The following is a 20,174-nucleotide window of genomic DNA, read 5'->3' on the forward strand; positions in this document are numbered from 1 at the left end:
ATGGAAGAATGTGGATGGGCTCGATGGGAAGATCAGACCTAAAGTTGTATAAGAAGACAGCCGAGAAGCCAAATGAATGAAGATCAAGACTATGCTAGCCTCAAACCATGGGAGAGATTGAAAGTCCATAATATTGTGGTTTGAGCTAGGCATTAATTTTGTATAGATCTGATTAGGGTGGAAGTGTATGTATGGTAGTGTAGTGATTTGAACTTGATGTATGTGTGCAGCCTCACACGTGTGTGCGGCCGCACACAGTGTGTGCGGCCGCACACGCGTGTATGGCTGCACACTCGTGTGCTGGTGGGGATACTATTTATAGTAGCTGATTTGTGTCAGATTGTACTTGTTGCTGAACACTGCAGTGGGTGTACTTTCTCAAGGTGTACTTGACATTTATGATATAGATGTGTGCATGCTTGATGTTATCTTTCTTCTACTACTTCTACACTTCATTTTGATTGTTGTTTACTTCATTGATTACTGAATTGGATCCATAATTTGGGGACTAACAATCAGTAATTATATTCTTGCTATCTGATACTTCCAACTTGACATTAGTGCCAACTTCTTTAACTAAATCTATGGTGGTAACTATAGATCATGTTCTAATCCAAAATCATTATAAGAGCGTAGTGAATCCTTCAATCGGAGTTCTAGTTTTAACTCTAGATTAGACGGTTCATGAACACACTAAATTTTAGCACAACATCCTTGATCAAGATCCTCTAATCCTGCAAGTTTGAGTTTAACTTCAAGTGGTTTCTAGTTGACATTGTCTTTATGCATGTTAATCTGTCTTTTTGTTTGGAACTAGTGCTAGAACTGAATTTTCGCTCTCCTGCGATAACTAGCCAGCTATAACGGCTAATAACTTAAAGGCGCAAATTTCACTGCATCCCGATGGTTTCTTATGTAAATTCCTCTAAAAGAAACAAGATTAATGTCAATAGAACCTTTCATGAATCGGGGAGTAATTCTAATTAAATACATTGCACTATAGACTCGCCATTATAGACCTAGTATCTTTAGCTACCATAGAGGAACGCAAAACATCAAATCCTCCATAATGTAGGCTCTTCTTTAACACTATCTATTAGGCAAACATTCCAAGAAAGAACATGAACCACAATGAAGCATGTATGACACATTTTTGTTATTTAGTAATTAAGATTCAAAATCTTGAATGTAAATAATCATCATCTAAGACTTGTTTAGTATTCAATACTAAGTGGAAGAGAAAAAAAATTATGCACTCACAAAACAAAAAGCTAGAAAATGACATCATCTTTTAAAAAGGGTTTGGTTAAAAGACTAAATAAGGCACTAAATTAGAAGCCAATAAGACATCAACAAAAACGGAAGTACCTCATTCTTTTTATTACCTAGTAAACAAATAAATAAAACTTAAAGAACATGTTGGCTACAAAATAATCTCATCAAGATATTTACCAAAAAGGTATGAAAATGTTTAGACTTATCGATTTTTGAGTGTTATAATATGTGTTCGCATCATGTCAAACACCTGGTGGGTGAAGTTAAACTTTCATAGGTCCTGTATCCAAACACCAATTTCATCCAAATTAAACATATTGATATCGATATTGACTTACTTAAGAAAATGTGGAGTTATCGATCATCATTAGTTCAAGGAATTCATGAAAATCGGTTCAAAATAAGGTAATTCGATCTTGATTGTTGCTTGGATTTTGAAGAAAATAAATGGGTTTTCCAAAATAATTTTGAGAAACATAAAATTTGAGGAATTTTTTTGAAGAAGATAGAATTAATGAACCTGGTTGGAAAAGCAAGCTGCAAGAGCGAAAGAATTGATGAATTTGCAGAGTACACATCTTCATGGACAAGCCATAGGCATGAAATCAGATGGATGGTGAACCTATTCAATGGAACCATGGTTTTCGATGGGAGATGATAACGAAATGTGCCTCCTAGAATTCGTGAACCTGGGAAATAAAACGAAAAAATGTTCCCAGGATTAATCAAGAACCGATGTTCTGGAAATGATGATATTGAATCAAAAAGATTTTTAGCGGAGGAAGTCTTAGGAAAATAAAGAAAAAATCAGAATTGTGATAAATCATATCCCTTATCAAATGACGTAGTTTTAAATGCTCGGATACCTAAACTTATATACTCTCGAGGATATATTCACTTTTCCATATATATATATATATATATATATATATATATATATATATATATATATATATATATATATATATATATATATATATATATATATATATATATATATATATATATATTTCATTGATGAATTGTCCTTCAAATTTCAAAATTCCTAAACTAAAACACCATTAGTTTCCTTTGTTTATTTATCTAAATTATTTGTTTAAATTTAAAAGAAAAAAAAAGCACTTTAATTTTAATAATTTAATAATTTTCTCACTATTCTTATAAATTAAAACTTCTCAAATGTTTAGACATTCATATTTAACTTTTCTTTTAAATAAACTCACGTCATACATGGGTCTCACAACTAGTACTCAAATAAATAAAAATCTTTTTTTGCCACATATTACACTCTTGTTTATTTTTCCATATGTCATTTTTTGGTTATTTTAAAATAATTTTTTTACATGTCATTTTATATTTTTTTTCCATTTTCTTTAAATTCCACATAGTATTTTAATATAATAATTATTATAAATATAATAACAAATGTATATCAATTTCATCAATTCAACTTTCCCTCTAATTTCAAAATTCCTAAATTAAAGCCCAATTATTTTCTTTGTTTATTTATTTAAATTACCTGTTTAAATTTAAAAGATAAATGTTTATTTCAATTTCAATAATTCAATATTTTTCTCACTTTCTACATAAATTCACAGTCCTAAAATCTTTATACCTTCATATAGAATATTTTTTTAAATAAACTCGTGCAGTATACAAGTCTCACAAATAATTTTAGTAATAAAGGCTATATTCATAAATATTTTCGGATTTCCAGCAACATCCAAGACAAATAATGATTTTCATCACATTCAACAACACATTTAAGCAATAATAAGTATTGTCATCAAGATTAATCAACAATAACCTTCATAAATTAGAACAAGAAAAGCATCAGAAATAAGAGGTGCAAACTTTTTTAGTTTTTAGAGGAAAATCCAGTGGTTTAAACCATCGGAGTGTAGTTGGTCTTGATAGTGAATGAAGAAGATTGTGGTGATAAGCTGAATAAGATCGGTAGTTATGGGAGTAGTCGATGATAAGTAGGAAGCGATGGATGTCGTTGATGACTATGGATGGTTATCAAGGCAGTTGTTGTAGACGGCTACTGGTGTGGAAGGCAGCAACAATGAGACGATAAGGATGACCAGTGAAGGACGGAGGTTTGAATTGCAAGAAGGAAGGAGGCATTGATATGTCGAGGGAAATAATATGCATGTGCTTTTTTGGTTTGGAATAAAGTGTGTTGACCTTAGAAGACTTAAGTACAAGTTTGTGCCATGAAGACCTTGCGTAGATATTTTTATGCCTCTCGACTTCATAAAAACAAACACACTGCAATTTGTAGGGTGCAGACAGAAAAGGTTGTACATATATGTAGACAAAAAATAAACAACCCCTGAGTCTTCTATCAAAAACCAAACACCTATGCTCTCATTTTGCATTTTCTCTTCTCTTTATTTGCGGGTTCACTTTTTCTATGTCAACCTTCCCCCGAAGTGACCTCTATAATGAATACGTTCTCAATACTCATGATGTAACAACCGAATTTGATTCCGTCAGCTATTTTAGCTCTGTTACATAGATATTTATTTTCATAGGATTGTTCCAGTTTTAAGGTTATAAAAATAAAAAAAATATGTATATATGTAATTTAATATCCAGAATAATTCTATAATAACTATGAGGAAATAATTTAATTAAATGGCTTTGTGAAAAAAAATAAGGCAAATATAATTCTTTAGAAATCGTATAATTGGATTTTACGGGTAAAAGGGGTCATTAAAAGAAACTCAATATGTTAGATTATTTAAGGTTAGGGTTGAAAGGGTGCAAGAGTAATACATGAGGACTATATGGAAAAAATAGGATTAAAACCCCATGAGCTTCAATCTACGTGTTTATGGAGTGTTAAAGCTATATGTGTTTTTTCCCTTGGGCTTCATACGTTCCATCAAAAAAATCAAGTCTCTTCCCACTTTTTTTGTATGTGTCAATCAACATCAAGGAAGAAAAAAAACTGAACTTGAAGGAGAAGGGTAGGCGACATCGATCTTACGACATGGGAGATGAGAGAGTCAACGAGTTTGATTTGGGATTGAAATTAAGGATGCAATTGATATTCAATCTTATGAAGTTTCTTGATTTTACTTCTTCGTCATGTGTTATTTCATCAATTTGTTTGAAATCAGTTGCACCTTGAGGTCAAATTAATTTCTTTTGGTGTAATTCTTATTGTTTCTTTGATCTCATTCATCTCAATTCTCATGGCTTCTCATTTGGAGTTGTACATTCTGTTTTATGCTTAAAACACTAAACAGGGGTCGAGATGGAAAATTATAATATATATATATATATATATATATATATATATATATAATTTAGTATAAATTTGTATTTTTTGAAACACGTACTTTATTTATTAATTACTTGTTATGTGTGGTTTTTAGGTGAGGCCTTGATAACTTCAAGTGAGTTCAAGACTTGGAGTAGATGGAGAGTTTCATCAAGACTAAAGGTGAGTTCATGGTTTTAACTCAATAAGATGTATAATTGATATGTGCAATCTATAGATGGTGATTTGATTCATATTAGGATTACATTGTTATTACTTTTGCGTGATGATGATATGATATTTGTAGTGTTACTATATACTTTGTGCTATTTCTATCTTATGAGTTAATTGCTATGTTACTTACACTTTGATGAACTTGATGTATATGGAATGCTACCTTAAGTTGCTTGAAATAATGTTGTATGCCTTCGATGTATTGGTTGTGAATATAATGCATGTTTTAGTACACATTTACATGGTACGAATCTCATGCTTTATTTAATGTATAATACCATGGCGTGGTTATGCGTAGAGGGTTTAGGTAGTTGATGATCTTGGCCTAAAGCCTTATCCATATCATTTATGATACTTACTAGGTTGAAAAAGTACATATATGAAGAGCTATAGCCACAAAGGTTGTTAGTTTCTTGTCCTTTTAGATGGTTGCGGGCACTTCGGTGTTCGTGGATTAGAGTGATGTTGGTCCTTCGTTCGTGTCAAGTACAAGCATCATGTAAGAGTAGCAAGGTATTGTGGTAGAATTGGCACTGTTTTACTGCTTCCTGAATAACACCATGAAGTACTTTTACTTTGCAAAGTCGGAGTAGCGAAAGAGTAGTCAGGGGTTGGTAGAAGTAAGGGACACTTGTCTATCTATCGGTTGAATAGATATCATAAAAGTTTATATCAATTTAGTTATGAACTTAGACACCTTAATCCAACACATTTGTCATAACACTCTAAAAATTTAAGGCAATTTAAACTTTTCAAAAACAACCCGGTTTCATAAAGTTATTACAAAAAGGTTTTCAATACAATTATTATCAGAGTCTTCCTAGAAACATATCATAAAACATAATCATGAGGAGCAGTACGATCACGCCTTTGCCTTGCCACGGTCTCCTAAAGAACCTGAAAAACATTAAACCACAACTGTAAGCCCGGAAGCTTAGTGAGATACCCCCAAAATACCAACCACATATACCATACACGCACAACATGACATAACATAACAGAACATAGAACAACCATGCACTTTAGGTCTACTGTGTGACTGGTCCGCCTCACCGGGCCTTCAGTCTACCTGGTCCACCCCCCGAGTCTAGCCATGTCCATCGAGTATGCAGTGTGGTTTGTCCGCCCGCACCGGACCTTCAACCCATCTGGTCCACTCTTTGCGTCTACAGTATGACTGGTCCGCCCGCACTGGGCCTTCAGTCGGCCTGGTCCACTCTCTGAGCCTCGGCACATCTGGTCCACCCTCTTGGGGCCTACAGCCTATCCAGACCGCTCGCTGGGCCTTCGGGATAACCGGTCCATCCTGGGTGTGTTGGCCTACAACACAAAGCAGGACCCGCCTCAACCCAATCCCCGTCCAACAACCATGTGCAGATAAACATACAATCATATACAATGCATATCCAATCAAACCAATCTACAGATCACATAGCATGTCATACTCTAAACAGGATACCGACCTAACCGGTCACTAGCATAGCATCATCCTATATACTAGGATACCGACCTTAACCAGGTATCTAACAAATACCATCCTAACTACCAGGATGCAAACATAGCCAAGCAATAATATAACAACGATACCCGGATTACAATCCGATAAAGGGCCGGCCTTGGTGCCGTAGACCCTGTTGATATAGTGAGGATAACTCACCTCGCAACTGCCGAAACTCTGAAATGAAGAAGTAGATTCCCGAATCACCGCCTCACCGAAAATCCCGAACTATCCGAAGCAGCAAAATAACCATTAGACCAAATACAATATCCTTCCAAGGGTAAATTGACCAATTTACCCTTAACTCAATCCGGTCCATGACTAAGGCCCACAATCAAAATATGAAAGGCCCATCACTAGATAAGCTCTCAAGCCCATTAATGGCCCAAAGACCAAAAGTCTGAAGCAAAGCCTAATATTGGCCCAATTTACTAAATTGGGCCCACCTCACCAAATGGGCCTAGATCCAAGGTCCATAATAATTAGTGAGTCCACAATACTCCATCCATAATGTCCAGTCACGACCCAAGATCTAGCAGCCCAATAACAGCCCAATCTCCTAAGGCCCAAAATGAAAACCCAATAGAGGGAGTACGTTGGGCGTACCCTCTCTGGTACGCTGGGCGTACCACGATGCTTGCGAATTAGAATCGGGACACAGACCCACTACGCTGGGCGTAAGTCCGCTGAACTACAACTTCTCATAAGATCTTAATGGCTTTATCTCTTAAGTCCAAACTTCAAATCCATAGACCAAATATGCCTAGGATTCATAAAGTCTCAAACTTTATTACTTGGGACGTCCATAAAGCTCTTAATCCAAGGTCTTAATCCAATAAGACCTATCTATAACAAATGTGAGACTACCAAAGCCCTTGGGACCTCATTTTTCTTACTCAAGACCTCTCTTAAGGTCTAAAAGGACAGCTAATCTCAACCAACTTGAAACATGCATCAAGATGAGGGTTTTTGGGACAAGAATGATGTTAAAACTTCACTAGACATATATCTACACAATATGATTGCCAAGCTAGAGACTTTTTACCTCAAAAGAGCCTCAGAATATGATGTCTTTCCAGATCTACAAGCTCCAGCCACACAACTCCTTCTTTGACAACTTCCTCTTTCTTCTTCAAGACTCTCTTTTGCCAAAACAAGCTTTCCAAGGCCAAACACACCCACAATGGAGGTGGGACTGCTATCTAGGGTTTCTGAGGTTAAGAGAGTGCTTATGGAGGCTAGGGTAAGAACCATTATGTTCCTTATATAGTGGCTGACCCTAAATTTAGGGTTTCTAGATGACAGACGTACGCTGGGCGTACGCCAAGAGACCTCCGTGTTCCTTTCCTCCACTACGTTGGGCGTACATCCAGCTTACGTTGGGCGTACCCAGCCAACCACAAGCGCGCATGCAAGGCATGCATGGTGCCCCTTTGTTAATCCCCTCCATCAAGCCGTTCCCGCTAAAGTCTATATCCACATCAAGGACCGAAACGCCCTTACTCTTGCTCTCGGGATCCCATATATAGATATTTCAAGAACGGGGCGTTACAATTGTCTATCAATCGGTTGGATAAATATAATAAAAGTTGAATAAATAACAAAATGTTAGTTGTACATTAAAATGTTGAATATATAACAAAACAATGGTTATTAATAAAATGTTAAATAAATAAAGGTTGCTTATATATGAAATGTGAATATTTATGTGATGCGCAGTTCTTTATATGGTATTTGGTTGATCATATATGTTTTTTGGTAGAACCGTGCTTAAAAATATATGAATGTATGTGGTCGAATATGAGATTAAATAATTATGATATACAGTTGTTTTCTTAGAGATATTTGTCTATCATTTTTATGTTTCATCATAAAATGAATTATTGACCTTGTATGTTATGTCATGTACCAAGTCTGGGGACCCGTGCTTATAAAGCATGTCATGGCATTGAGCAATGTTAATGTCTTAGTTCTACTGTTGAGATAGAGGAAATGAGCTGAGTCCCACATGTTTTTACTAAGAGATCGATCTTGTATTTTATATCATGTACCAAGTTTGGCGACTCGTATGCCTTAAGCTTGACAAGTCAGTATCATTGAACTTGTCGATCCATTCTCCAAGCAAATGTCATTGATCAAGTATGATAGTCAGACAAGGTCAAAGGATCAACTATGATAGTCACATAAGGTCAAAGGCAATAGATTTGCAAATGAACTGGCTTGAGCATATTTAATTTAGTTTGTTTTGTGTTTCGGAACTTAAGCAATACAAGTCTTTGTTTGTTTTGGGATCATTAAGTGGAGACCTTAATTAGTCATTTCATTAGTTAATCATTGTGTTCCCCGTTTACATGTTTAGTACCACTTCAAGAATATTAATTTATTCAAAAATCAAACATCAATCCTAATCTTGTTCAATATTGACCCCTTTCCATTTGAAATCATATAAATTATTTTTCTTTACATTTGAAACCGTGTATATATATATATATATATATATATATATATATATATATATATATATATATATATGTATGTATATATATATATATATATATATATATATATATATATGTATGTATGTATATATATTTATTTAAAAACCACATTTTTATATAAATACAATGTTCTTTTTACATTTAAACCATAATGTTATGTACAAATATATTAATTATATTATAATCGTACTTATCATCAAATAGACAACTTTTATATGAGCTTGGAGATGCAAATAGTAAGATAATCTAATTTAATCTCAAGAACACGAGGGTTTGGGGTTGCTTTAATTACCAAGTGACCGTTCGTTATATATATTTATGATTTTTGGTTCTTACATATATATACTTTTTCTCCACTTAACATTACTATGCAAAAATCTTCTCTCAAAGAATATCAAAGAGGCTAAATGTATTTTTGTTTCGGAATTTTAGATTTTATATGAAATCCAAATTAAGTTTTATTGGATTATCCAAAATGTGGTTTCAAGTTAATCAGTTATCTTGTCACGCCAGCGCCACATAATCAAACAATATATGAAAAATACAGCTATAATATAATTAATACATATTTATAAATAACATTATGATTTAAATATAAATAACATTGTATATATACAAAAAAAAGATATGGTTTTAAAATGCAAAAACCATATTATCAATAAAAAAATATATTTATGTGGTTTCAAATATAAAAAAATTATTTATACAATTTCAATTGTAAAAAAACAATATTAAACAAGAAAATGAAGTGTCGTTTTTAAAACGTACAAAATTAAAAAAAAATGATGTTCGATTCGGAATAAAAAAATGACAACATTAAAAAAGAAATTAAAAAAAATAATGTTCGATTTTGAACAAACTATGTGCCAAAATTGAAAAAAAAAACATAGTTTGAAAATTTACATCATCATAACACGTCAACAGACAACCTAGTCAATATAGTTAAAATTATAACAAATTAATAAATGAAATGTTAAATGTAAAAAATAACATAGACTCAAAACTTTTATGAAAAAATTTTCAATTTTTTATTCCTAAAATGGGTGACAATAATTGTCCTTAATTTTTTCATTATTTTGTAATACAAAATTAAAGAAAATAGTTTTTTCTTTTCTCTAAATATTATTTGATTTAGGTCTAGAGGCGCGTGCAAAGAGTAAACCGTGGAACAGCATGTTCAACGCCTCTTCATCTCTAACCTACAGACAAACGTGGAAGCATCCCCCCGTTAAAAAATAGGAGGCGAAGGCCGTTAGGTACAACATCTCAATCATCACACCGTCGTTACACAAACGACCAAATTTAATAATTCCAAAAATAAATAATTAAAAATAAATAAAATACCGCACGAAGCTTTGAACGGCCAATGCCAGAGAGATAATGCCTGAGACTCTGCAGTGGTCGTTATATTCACCACAACTTCCATGCCGGAACTTCCCTTTGTCTCTCTCGTCGTTTTCTGTGTTATGCGGCGGTGGTCGACGTTTTTATGGCTGACGACGACTAGCTCAATTCCGCCCCTCAGGAGGAGGCGGAGATACCGCCTGAAGTAATCGCAAAGCGTTGACATCTCCCTCTCTCTCAGTCTTATGTCGTCGGCATTTGAACTTGCTGTTATCCCTGGTGTTCGACTCCGTGAAGCTCCTGTTCTCTTGTTGTTGCACTTTCACAATGCTCTTCGTGAAGAAGTTACTGACCTCCGTCGTACTGCGGCGGAGGCGTTGGACAGCAGGATCTACGGTGTTGACTTGATTCAGGAACTCCGCCGTAGATTTGAGTTTCTGAAGCTTGTTAATAAGTATCACTCCGTTGCTGAAGATGAGGTTTCTTCATTTTCCTGAATCTGATTTCTGTTTACTAATAATTTAACACCGACACTAATTACTCTATGTTGAAACCACCGTCGAATAGCTTATTACCTTTTTCATGAACTTTTCCCTCGGGTTGACTTTTAAACTTTGAATTTTTCTGCTTATAATTAAGGATTTGTTTCGAATTGATTGTTTGTGAGCTAAATGCTTAAGTAATCCAATTGACTATGATGATATTTGAGGTTTTTAGGCACATTTCACTTGATTAATTTCAGGTGATTTTTAGAGCTCTGGATGTACATGTAAAGAATGTGGTGTCTGCGTATTCACTTGAGCACACAAGCTCAGAGGATATTTTGGACTCGATTTTCCATTATTTAGATGTTTTGGAGAAGGAAGATGAAAGGTCTATTTCCAAGCCATTTCAAGAACTTGTGTACTTCATCTGTACATTGCAATCCAGCATTTGCAAACATATGGCCAAAGAAGAAGAACAGGTATGACACACATTCTTGCTTAATGCTCACAATCATATTAAATTGGGTTCCTCATTTGTGGAGATTATGGGCATTTGTCCTGAGATCCCATTTTCATTTGTACGATTATGCTACATATATACGTACTAATTTGGCATGAGGTCCTTATGCTTGAAGGAAACAAAGACCATGATTAAACAGCTCTGTATAAACACACATTACCTTCTAATAGACTTGGCTAACTACAAATTTGGAATTATTTGCACTGAAATATAGTACAACTCTGAAACTTTCCCTTTAAATATATCATAACAAAAACACAATATTATTGAATTTCGGAATATAGATACCAATTAATCTCAACATTCCACAATAAGTTAAATGCATCCAGTCTTTTGCAAGGGTTTCGTTAGAATATCTGAAAATGTTGCACTCTAGGATTATGGATCAATCAACTACAGAAACCAAAACCTTTTCTTGGTAGTTAGCTTGAATTCGATGGCCTAATTTTATGAATCAAAAGACAAAGATTAGGGTTATGTGGAGAGATCGAGATTGAAACGAAAAAGGAATGCGAGAAAGATCTGTTTGTAAAGAACAGATGGCCAGACCCAGAGCAGTGGTTGCCACCTCTACCTGACTGACGGGAGAAACCATCCAAACGCCGCAATGCCCGCCATTGCCGTCACAGCCACCGGAACAAATTCCACCACCGCTGCCACAAATATAAAGTCTGCTGCACACAACAGCAGAATAAAGTAGTGTAGCGGTGATTAAAACCATTGCAGTTGTTGCAAACAGAGTAAGGGCGATAAGTGGTCCTCCGATGGCGACGGCGGCAGGAGATTCCGGCGATTGCCTAAACCACCGCAATCTTTATAATCACAAGCCCACAAATATCTCATCTTCGTTTCATTGCCTACACCTTAACCCAGTGGGGTGCGAGGGGTTGCAGTGTCGCCGGAGATCTGTTGGAGAAGACCCAAAACCTAAACAGGCAATAGCCGGTAAAATTCTACATTTTGGTCGGTATTATTGACCCTTGTTTAATTCAGTTTTTTCAAAATAGAAGAAGCTTATTAAAATGATCAAAGATAGATGGGTTATTATTACAAAATGATTGTGGTTTAAATAAATACATAAAATGACTATGAAGATAGAAGTTTGTGAAATATTTATTTAAGAAACTTTTTTTTTTCTGCAAAATCACTTGACTTTTCATAAAATGTTATGTGATATAAAGTGTAAGCTGACATAGTATGTGCAAGAGATATAAAGTTAATTATCTCCTATCTCTACCACCACCATACGTCTGTTCAAGTGATATAAAGTTTTTAAACTTTCATCTTTCGTAGAGAGGTCTATTATCATCCATGACTTAAAAGTGTTGAGTCAGATAATGAAATGCTAATTTGTTCAACGTGGATTCCTTACAACCATATCCTATTAAGCTTTACACTGAACTTCTCTTGTGAACTCCATTTAAATTTACTACTTGATCATTATTCGACTCAAAACACATCATTGGTTGAATTCATATGAACATTTACAATGGAACAGGTTTTTCCATTGCTGACTCAGCAGTTCACTACAGAGGAACAGGCGTCATTCGTCTGGCAGTTCATCTGTAGTGTTCCTATGTTACTCTTAGAAGACTTTTTTCAGTGGATGAACTCCTTTCTCTCTTCAGACGAAAGGGAAAATGTTCTACAATGTCTTAGAGAAGTTGTCCCTAAAGATATATTCCTACAAGAGGTATATATAAAGATTTAAATCTGAAAACAATTGTTTTATTTAATTTTTTTGACATATATCCATTTTTTGAAGGTTGTAATATCGTGTCTTAAAGCAAAGGAGGAAAATACGAGTGTGGACTTTGATAAATATGGAAAAGGGTCTTTATTCCTGAATGGGCAGGCGAATTTCCGGAAGATTCTAGAAGTTTATTCATCCGAGGGTGATGTTGAAGAACATCCAATCCCAGGACCTATTCAATACAGTCCATGGGATGGTGCACGTTTATGGCATGCTGCCTTTAGTAAGGATCTTCTAGATGTTTTGGAGGAGCTATATTCAATTCAAGATTCGAATGATTTTTCTGGCCTAGTTCCTGCAATTGTGCAGTTAAAGTTTTTTGCTGATGCCATCATATTCTACAGGTAATAATATATATAAAATAGAATCAATTAATTAATTTATGAAAAATTTACATGATTGGTCCTTACGGTTTGGCAGAATTTACATGGTGAGGACAACTATCAAAACGTCTACACGTTTGTCTCTATGGTTTCGGTTTTTACTTGCATGGTCGTGTTTGTCCCTAATTTGATTTTTTAACTTTTTAATTATAAACAAAAAGAAACGTAGTTGGACCCCACCACTCCCACCTACTCATCCACCCCTCTTATTTCGATCATTTGGACAAGAACCACTTCAAAATTGCAAGAAATTGAAACGACAGGGACCAAACGGGTAAAAGTTTTGATAGTTGTCCTCACCAAATCATGGGACCAATCTTGTAATTTTGTGTTAATTTTTTGATTTGTTGAAACTTCATGCTTGATGCAGAAATCTGATGAATTATTTAAAATTTTCAGCAATGCATTGGATAAACTGTTCTACTCTATGTGCATTGAATTGGCTGAAGACTGCCCAGCTCCTTCTTATCAACGTTTCTTGGATGACAGTCAAATCGAAGGGTTGCAGTTGTTGCTATATAGCAAGAATGAAAATGTATTGTCAGCAAGAGACTTTTTGGAGAAGCTATGTCACAAACTCAAAATATCTGCCATAGGGATCCGCAAATACCTCACGTTTGTTGAAAAAGATGTAAGATTCTTTTTTACTGATATTTGTTTGATAAAACTGAATCATTTAGTTCTAAATGATTCAAACCTCTGAACGGTTAAGGAACGGTGCTTCCTTAACTATTCAGAAGATTTTGATCCTTATAGAATTAGTTCTATTCAGAGGTTATCAAACAGCCTGTTAATATGAACTTACCAACATCTCGCATTCTCGTTTCCTGGCAGGTTTTCCCTTATATGGGTATGAACTGCAGCCGTAACATGCAGCGGCGGCTATTATACGCGAGCCTCGAGATGATGCCACTTGGGTTACTCAAATGCATATTTACCTGGTTCTCAAGTCGTTTATCTGAGGAACAATCAAAGTCCATTATGCATAGCATAAAACAAGGAGGCCTCCTTATCAACAATTCGCTATCTTCCCTTTTACACGAATGGGTACGAATCGGTTACTCTGGCAAAACATCTGTGGAAAAATTCAGAATGGAGTTACGTGAGGTTTTTGATAAAAGATGTTCATTTGTTTCTGAACATATCAAAAACGATTCCGGGTTCCCGTATTTCCAATTGGACACACAACTCACCAGATCCAACATATCCAACACATCGTACTCTACCGGGATCAACTATCGTGTATTTTTCCCTCAAAAACCACAAATCACAGCTCCTTTTTCAACATATCCAATAGGGAACAACAATAATAATAATCATACAGAAAGTTCTTTTCGATACCTAGAGTCAAAACCAGTGGATCACATCTTTTTCTTCCATAAAGCTTTGAAAAAAGACATGGAACATCTCGCTTCTCTTTCCGCCAGCCTGGCGGGTGAGAAGAACTATGATTTGTTCTCAAATTTTTATAAACGATTCCATCTTTTACGTGTTCTACACAAAGTACACAGTGATGCAGAGGATGAAATCGCGTTTCCAGTTTTAGAAGCAAAAGAAATCATTCAAAACATTAGTCAGTCGTATTCCATTGATCATAAAATGGACATTGAATATTTTAACCGAATTTCATATGTTCTTGATCAAATCTCGAAATTTCATTTCGAGAATGGGGATGATGTCATCTATCGTCAGCTATGCGTGAAGCTTCACGACATGTGTAAATGCATGAATAAAATGCTGTCTGACCATGTTGACCATGAGGAAATCGAGCTATGGCCTTTGTTTAGAGAACATTTGTCTCCTAAAGAGCAAGAAAAGATCATTGGATGTATGCTTGGAAGAACAAGAGCAGAAACTTTACAAGAAATGATCCCATGGCTTATGGCTTTTCTCACAGTTGAAGAACAGAACGCGATGATGTCATTATGGCGTAAGGTTACCAAGAACACAATGTTTGATCAATGGTTAGGAGAATGGTGGGAGGGTATGAAGAGGTATGATGTTCCCAATGTTGAAAAGTCAACTCAGTTGACCAAGTTAACCCGGTCAACTCCAGATGCGATGGAAATCGTCTCGAAATACTCACCAAGAGGAAATATGGGAGATTTATCAGAAATGAATACCATGAATCAGAAAATGATTCACCATGAAGATGATAGAGATAGGAAATCAAGCAAAAAACAAGATGTTCATGATTGTAAAGTGTGCAGTGAGATGAACAATACAAGCACACAAATATCAAGTGAAAAAGGTGTGAATTTAGTATTGAGTCAAGAGGAGTTGGAGGCTACGATTAGAAGAGTGCATTGTGATGAATCATTGGAGCCTCAGACGAAATCAATCATGATACAGAATCTGATAATGAGGTTAATATCGGCTTTATATTTGAGAAAATTACAAAAATAACAAAAATAGGTGGATGATTTTAACAAAATGACCATACTTTTTTTTTACTATTTATACAAAATGACCACATATTTTGTAATGTGCCCTGCAAAATCATTTTTTCTTTATTATTATTATTATTATTATTATTATTATTATTATTTTTAGTTATAAGATTCTTTAGTTGTGGGACCATATAAAAAGTCATTTCGCTTCGAGCCCATTGGGACAATTTAGTCATGTTATGTAAAAGAGTAAAAAAAGTGGTTATTTACATATTTTGCAGGGTTGTAAAAATCCTGACTAGGTCCCTCTGATCAGTCCTTAGGCGCTACCTGACCGCCTAAAAGGCACCTAACGATTAATCACTACCTATAAAATGAGCGAAGCAGTAGCAAACGATGAAATGTTAACATTTTGAAGAAGATCCATCTCAATAGAAACTATTTGAGGAATGATTCGTGTTGTATTAATCATATTAACCTATTTTGTTATGATATTAGTTATATTTAATTTTTTAAAATTTAAAGAATTAGCAAATTAGGGTCCGTACTTAATCCCCTGAATAATCTCTGTTTAGCCGATTAATCCCTTAACACCATACCACCGATTAGCTAACGTCGAATGTTTTTTACAACCTTGATATTTTGTTAGAAACATCCACCTATTTTGGTTTCTTTGTGATTTTCTCTTTATATTTTCCTTTTCTTGCTATGTTTTAATCATAATATTGTAGCTTAATATTCGAATTTTTCTCAGCCCTTGGATCAACACGCAAAGAAAATCTGATGACATGGATGCTAATGAGGAAATAATTCCCGGCATATGTCCATCTTATCGTGACTCTGACAAATTAGTGTTTGGATGCAAACATTACAAGCGCAACTGCAAACTTCTTGCTTCCTGTTGCAACAAATTATTCTCTTGCAGACGTTGCCATGATGATGCCACTGATCACTCAATGGATAGGTATGCATCTTTTCTAGACCAACTGATCTTTCCTGAACAAGACTAAATGACCAGTTTACCCTTCTATATGTATCTGTCCCATTACGTCTATTAATTCAAAAAGAAACAAACATTAAGACGCTGCTTTTTTTATTCAATATAAAAAATCCAATACGAAAAGTGTTTGAACATGAGTAAATGACCATTTTACCCTTACACTTCAACACACAATTTGTCAATATGCAGAAAAGCAACAACAATGATGATGTGCATGAAATGCTTGATAATCCAACCCGTTGGTCCAACATGTTCAACCGTTTCATGTAACGGTTTATCCATGGCCAGATACTACTGCTCAATCTGCAAACTTTTTGACGACGAGAGGTGACTTTTTCATTATTTATTTTCCATTGTTTTTTTTTTAAAGCATTTAAACATACTCAAAAAATAATAATAATATAAATTTGTGTTGTAAAACAGGCAAATATACCACTGTCCTTACTGTAACCTCTGTAGAGTTGGAAAAGGCCTGGGACTTGACTACTTCCATTGCATGAATTGCAATGCATGCATGTCAAAGTCTCTTTCAGTTCATATTTGTAGAGAGAAGTGTCTTGAAGACAATTGCCCGATATGTCATGAGTATATCTTTACTTCAAGCAATCCTGTTAAATCCCTTCCATGTGGTCATATAATGCATTCTTCTTGTTTTAAGGTATTAATCTCATCTCATCTCAATAAATAGCAATGTACTTTTTAATTATTTTTTATTCAAATTTTTTTATTGACTCTTTAATGCTACTCTTAGGAGTACACATGTTCCAACTATACCTGCCCCATTTGCAGCAAGTCATTAGGCGATATGCAGGTGAGTTTTTTAGCAACCTACTTTGAGAAGTTTCTTTTTTTATATAATTATATATTTATATTCATAAATTATTTTGTTAAAGTTGAATTTTTGTTGACTCCTAGGTATACTTTGCGATGTTGGATGCAATGTTGGCTGAAGAGACAATTCCAGACGAGTATTCCGGAAGGACTCAGGTGAATAAATAGTTAAATACTAAACACACTCTCTCTCACACACACACACACACACTTGATGTATGTTCTATGTTAAGATTTTAAATTTGAAAAAATGATTTTTCAGGATATTTTATGCAATGATTGTGAGAAGAGAGGAACTACGTCGTTCCATTGGTTGTACCATAAATGCCCTGGGTGTGGTTCGTACAATACACGGGTTATCTGACGTGGATATAATGTGAGTAGCTTTAGTTTAAATTCTTTGAGTGTTGTAAATTTTTTTTTTTTTTTATATAAAATATATGTGATAACATTTAGGTTTTAGTGTATCCTTGTTTATATGAATCTTACAAAGACTCTCAAATGTACACGACATTTCAAATGATCAAAGCTTCCTACAGAAAGAAATGAAACAATTAAAAAGCAAGAATTGAATCCGAGTATAAATAATTTGTGTACTTTTAAAAGAGTAAATTACCTTTTTGGTACCAAAAAAAAATTCTTCCACAGTTTAGGTATTTATTTGAGATTTTGTAACGTTTTTTGTTTCTATTCCATATATATATATATATATATATATATATATATATATATATATATATATATATATATATATATATATATATATATATATATATATATATATATATATATATATATATATATATATATATATATATGAGTACATTTTTGGCACCAAAATTGCAATAAGCTACACTCATTCAAGGACCAAAAGTCGTCATTTTACTTGAAAATAGACCAAATAAGGGCCAAACTTGTAAAAGGCAACTTATTGAGACCCAAATTGAAAAAATCGGCTATATTCAAGGTCCAAAAATGTAATTTACTCTACTTTTTAAGTTGCAGACACTGATGTGGCTAAAAGAGTACATGGATATGTCCGAGCTGCCACGTTGGATCAAGATTTAGAATTATGTCACAATGCTTATTTACTTCAAAGTTCAAACATCAAAACTTGTGTTATGAAAATAAAACTAGGATCAAACCGAAGCGCCAATTTGATTCTTCACTCTCATGGACCATTTTGTGTATATAACTTTGAATCTTATTTAACATGTTTAAGTTTGTTTCTGTAAAAGGCTTTCAAACACGTTTCAATAAGCCAAAAAAATTATATATTTTAAGGTAAGACTTGAAAGCATATATATTTCATGTGTGGTATATAACATTAAAAAAAATGTTGAAAAAATGTTGCTTTGGTTATTTTTTTAGGGAAATCTATAGAAAAGTCATACTATTTTAGTTTAATTTATGAAAAAATCTCAAACTAAATTTTGTTTATAGAAAATTACAAAATACTAGCTAAAATTTTGAAAAAACCATTTTTGTCTAGTTTCTTTAGTTTTGATAGAATATAGAGATTTTTTTTTAAACTTACAAAATAACCAAAATATTATGATTTTTCTAAAAATTATCATAAAATTAATGGATATTTTAATTAACAAATCATTTATAAATAACAAATATTTTTATTATAAACAAATGAAATATATTTGTTGCTAATTTATAAAAATATAATAGTGGACTAAGTATTCATCTATTGTTTACTGATCACCACTTCAAACTTTTTATGTTCCTTATATTCATCATTATGGGTGTCACGATGCGATGTATCATGTGAGTGTTCCTCTAATGTCGGTGTTCATGTTAAGTTCTTTAAACTAACTACAACCCAACATCCATACCTCACCTGGTAACAACTATCGGCAAACGCACATCTATCGAATGTGAAAAGTGAACCGTGAATGACAATTTACGTGACAACCAAGAAAATTTATGTCACCAACCACCGTTAGGAAATAGTATGGAAAGATAAATGTAATAGCTTAACATTGTAAGGTTTGATTTTATTTGAAAATATAATCAAATGTGCTATTATATTTAGAGATAATTCGACGTTTAGACTAAAAAATAAGCGTCCAAAAAGTTGTACCATCTTTTAAAATGGTTAATGTATTCGGAAAGTACTCGTTGACGTGATTCCGAGGATATACACTTGATAAAAATCCGACTCTAATTGGAGGAGTTATGTTAGAATTCGTAATGTTTAGTTGTGTCAATTTGTAACGCATTGAGTTCGCATGTTTTGTAATGTCAATGTCTTTACTTTGTGTGATTTGTTTAAGTTTCGAATTCACATATTTTTTGTTACCTTAAGTTCGTAGTTTATCAGTTGGCTTCAGATGCCTTTATGATATTCTTTTGAGGCGTATATAAAGGAAAATTAGTTAGAAGAATGAGTTAGAGTTTTGGATAGAATAGCTCTTTGCGTATGTATCGAATTATTCTATTGACTCGTTAATCAAAGGGGAATCTTATTTACATCGTGTGTTCTTGTGAATCTCTTTATCGTTTATTGTGAATCTAATCGTTCCATCAATTGGTATCAGAGCGGGAGATCATTTGATTTTTTTTTTCAAATCTCGATTTTGTCGTTGTTAATTGTGTTCATCGTGTTTTTCCAGATTTGTTCATCGAATTCTAGATTTATTCTGCATTTTTCAAATCTCTTTGCAAATTGATCTTTAAT

General features: G+C 33.8%; 1 protein-coding gene and 1 long non-coding RNA gene across 4 annotated transcripts; one reads left to right on the plus strand and one right to left on the minus strand.

Moving 5' to 3' along the window:
- Positions 1 to 9,931: 9,931 nt before the first annotated feature.
- LOC122197381 (uncharacterized) lies at positions 9,932 to 10,256 on the minus strand. Its single transcript, XR_006190770.2, has 2 exons — positions 10,124 to 10,256; positions 9,932 to 9,978 (listed from the first exon to the last, which is right to left on the minus strand). It is a non-coding gene; the product is annotated as an uncharacterized LOC122197381 (long non-coding RNA).
- On the plus strand, positions 10,168 to 18,787 carry LOC111882099 (zinc finger protein BRUTUS-like At1g18910). Of its 3 annotated transcripts, none has more exons than XM_023878462.3 (13): positions 10,168 to 10,602; positions 10,866 to 11,087; positions 12,627 to 12,821; positions 12,894 to 13,225; positions 13,664 to 13,895; positions 14,099 to 15,630; positions 16,409 to 16,618; positions 16,844 to 16,981; positions 17,078 to 17,312; positions 17,406 to 17,465; positions 17,570 to 17,641; positions 17,748 to 17,861; positions 18,485 to 18,787. In XM_023878462.3, the coding sequence occupies exons 1-12, from the start codon at positions 10,369 to 10,371 to the stop codon at positions 17,847 to 17,849; spliced, it is 3,564 nt and encodes a 1,187-aa protein (XP_023734230.1). In that variant the 5' UTR covers positions 10,168 to 10,368; the 3' UTR covers positions 17,850 to 17,861; positions 18,485 to 18,787. The 3 variants fall into 3 exon arrangements, with proteins under 3 accessions (XP_023734230.1, XP_023734229.1, XP_023734231.1); XM_023878461.3 differs by having other exon boundaries at positions 18,491 to 18,787; XM_023878463.3 differs by lacking the exons at positions 10,168 to 10,602; positions 10,866 to 11,087 and adding an exon at positions 11,476 to 12,073 and having other exon boundaries at positions 18,491 to 18,787.
- Positions 18,788 to 20,174: the final 1,387 nt, after the last annotated feature.

The sequence above is a fragment of the Lactuca sativa genome, chromosome 4, assembly GCF_002870075.4.
Source record: "Lactuca sativa cultivar Salinas chromosome 4, Lsat_Salinas_v11, whole genome shotgun sequence".
Classification (NCBI taxonomy): domain Eukaryota; kingdom Viridiplantae; phylum Streptophyta; class Magnoliopsida; order Asterales; family Asteraceae; genus Lactuca; species Lactuca sativa.

Coding starts and splice junctions, on each gene's coding strand:
- LOC111882099 (XM_023878462.3), top strand. CDS start 10,369: ATGTCGTCGGCATTTGAACTTGCTGTTATCCCTGGTGTTCGACTCCGT. Junction 12,822..12,893: donor AAGATATATTCCTACAAGAG/GTATATATAAAG, acceptor CATTTTTTGAAG/GTTGTAATATCGTGTCTTAA. Junction 15,631..16,408: donor ATACAGAATCTGATAATGAG/GTTAATATCGGC, acceptor AATTTTTCTCAG/CCCTTGGATCAACACGCAAA.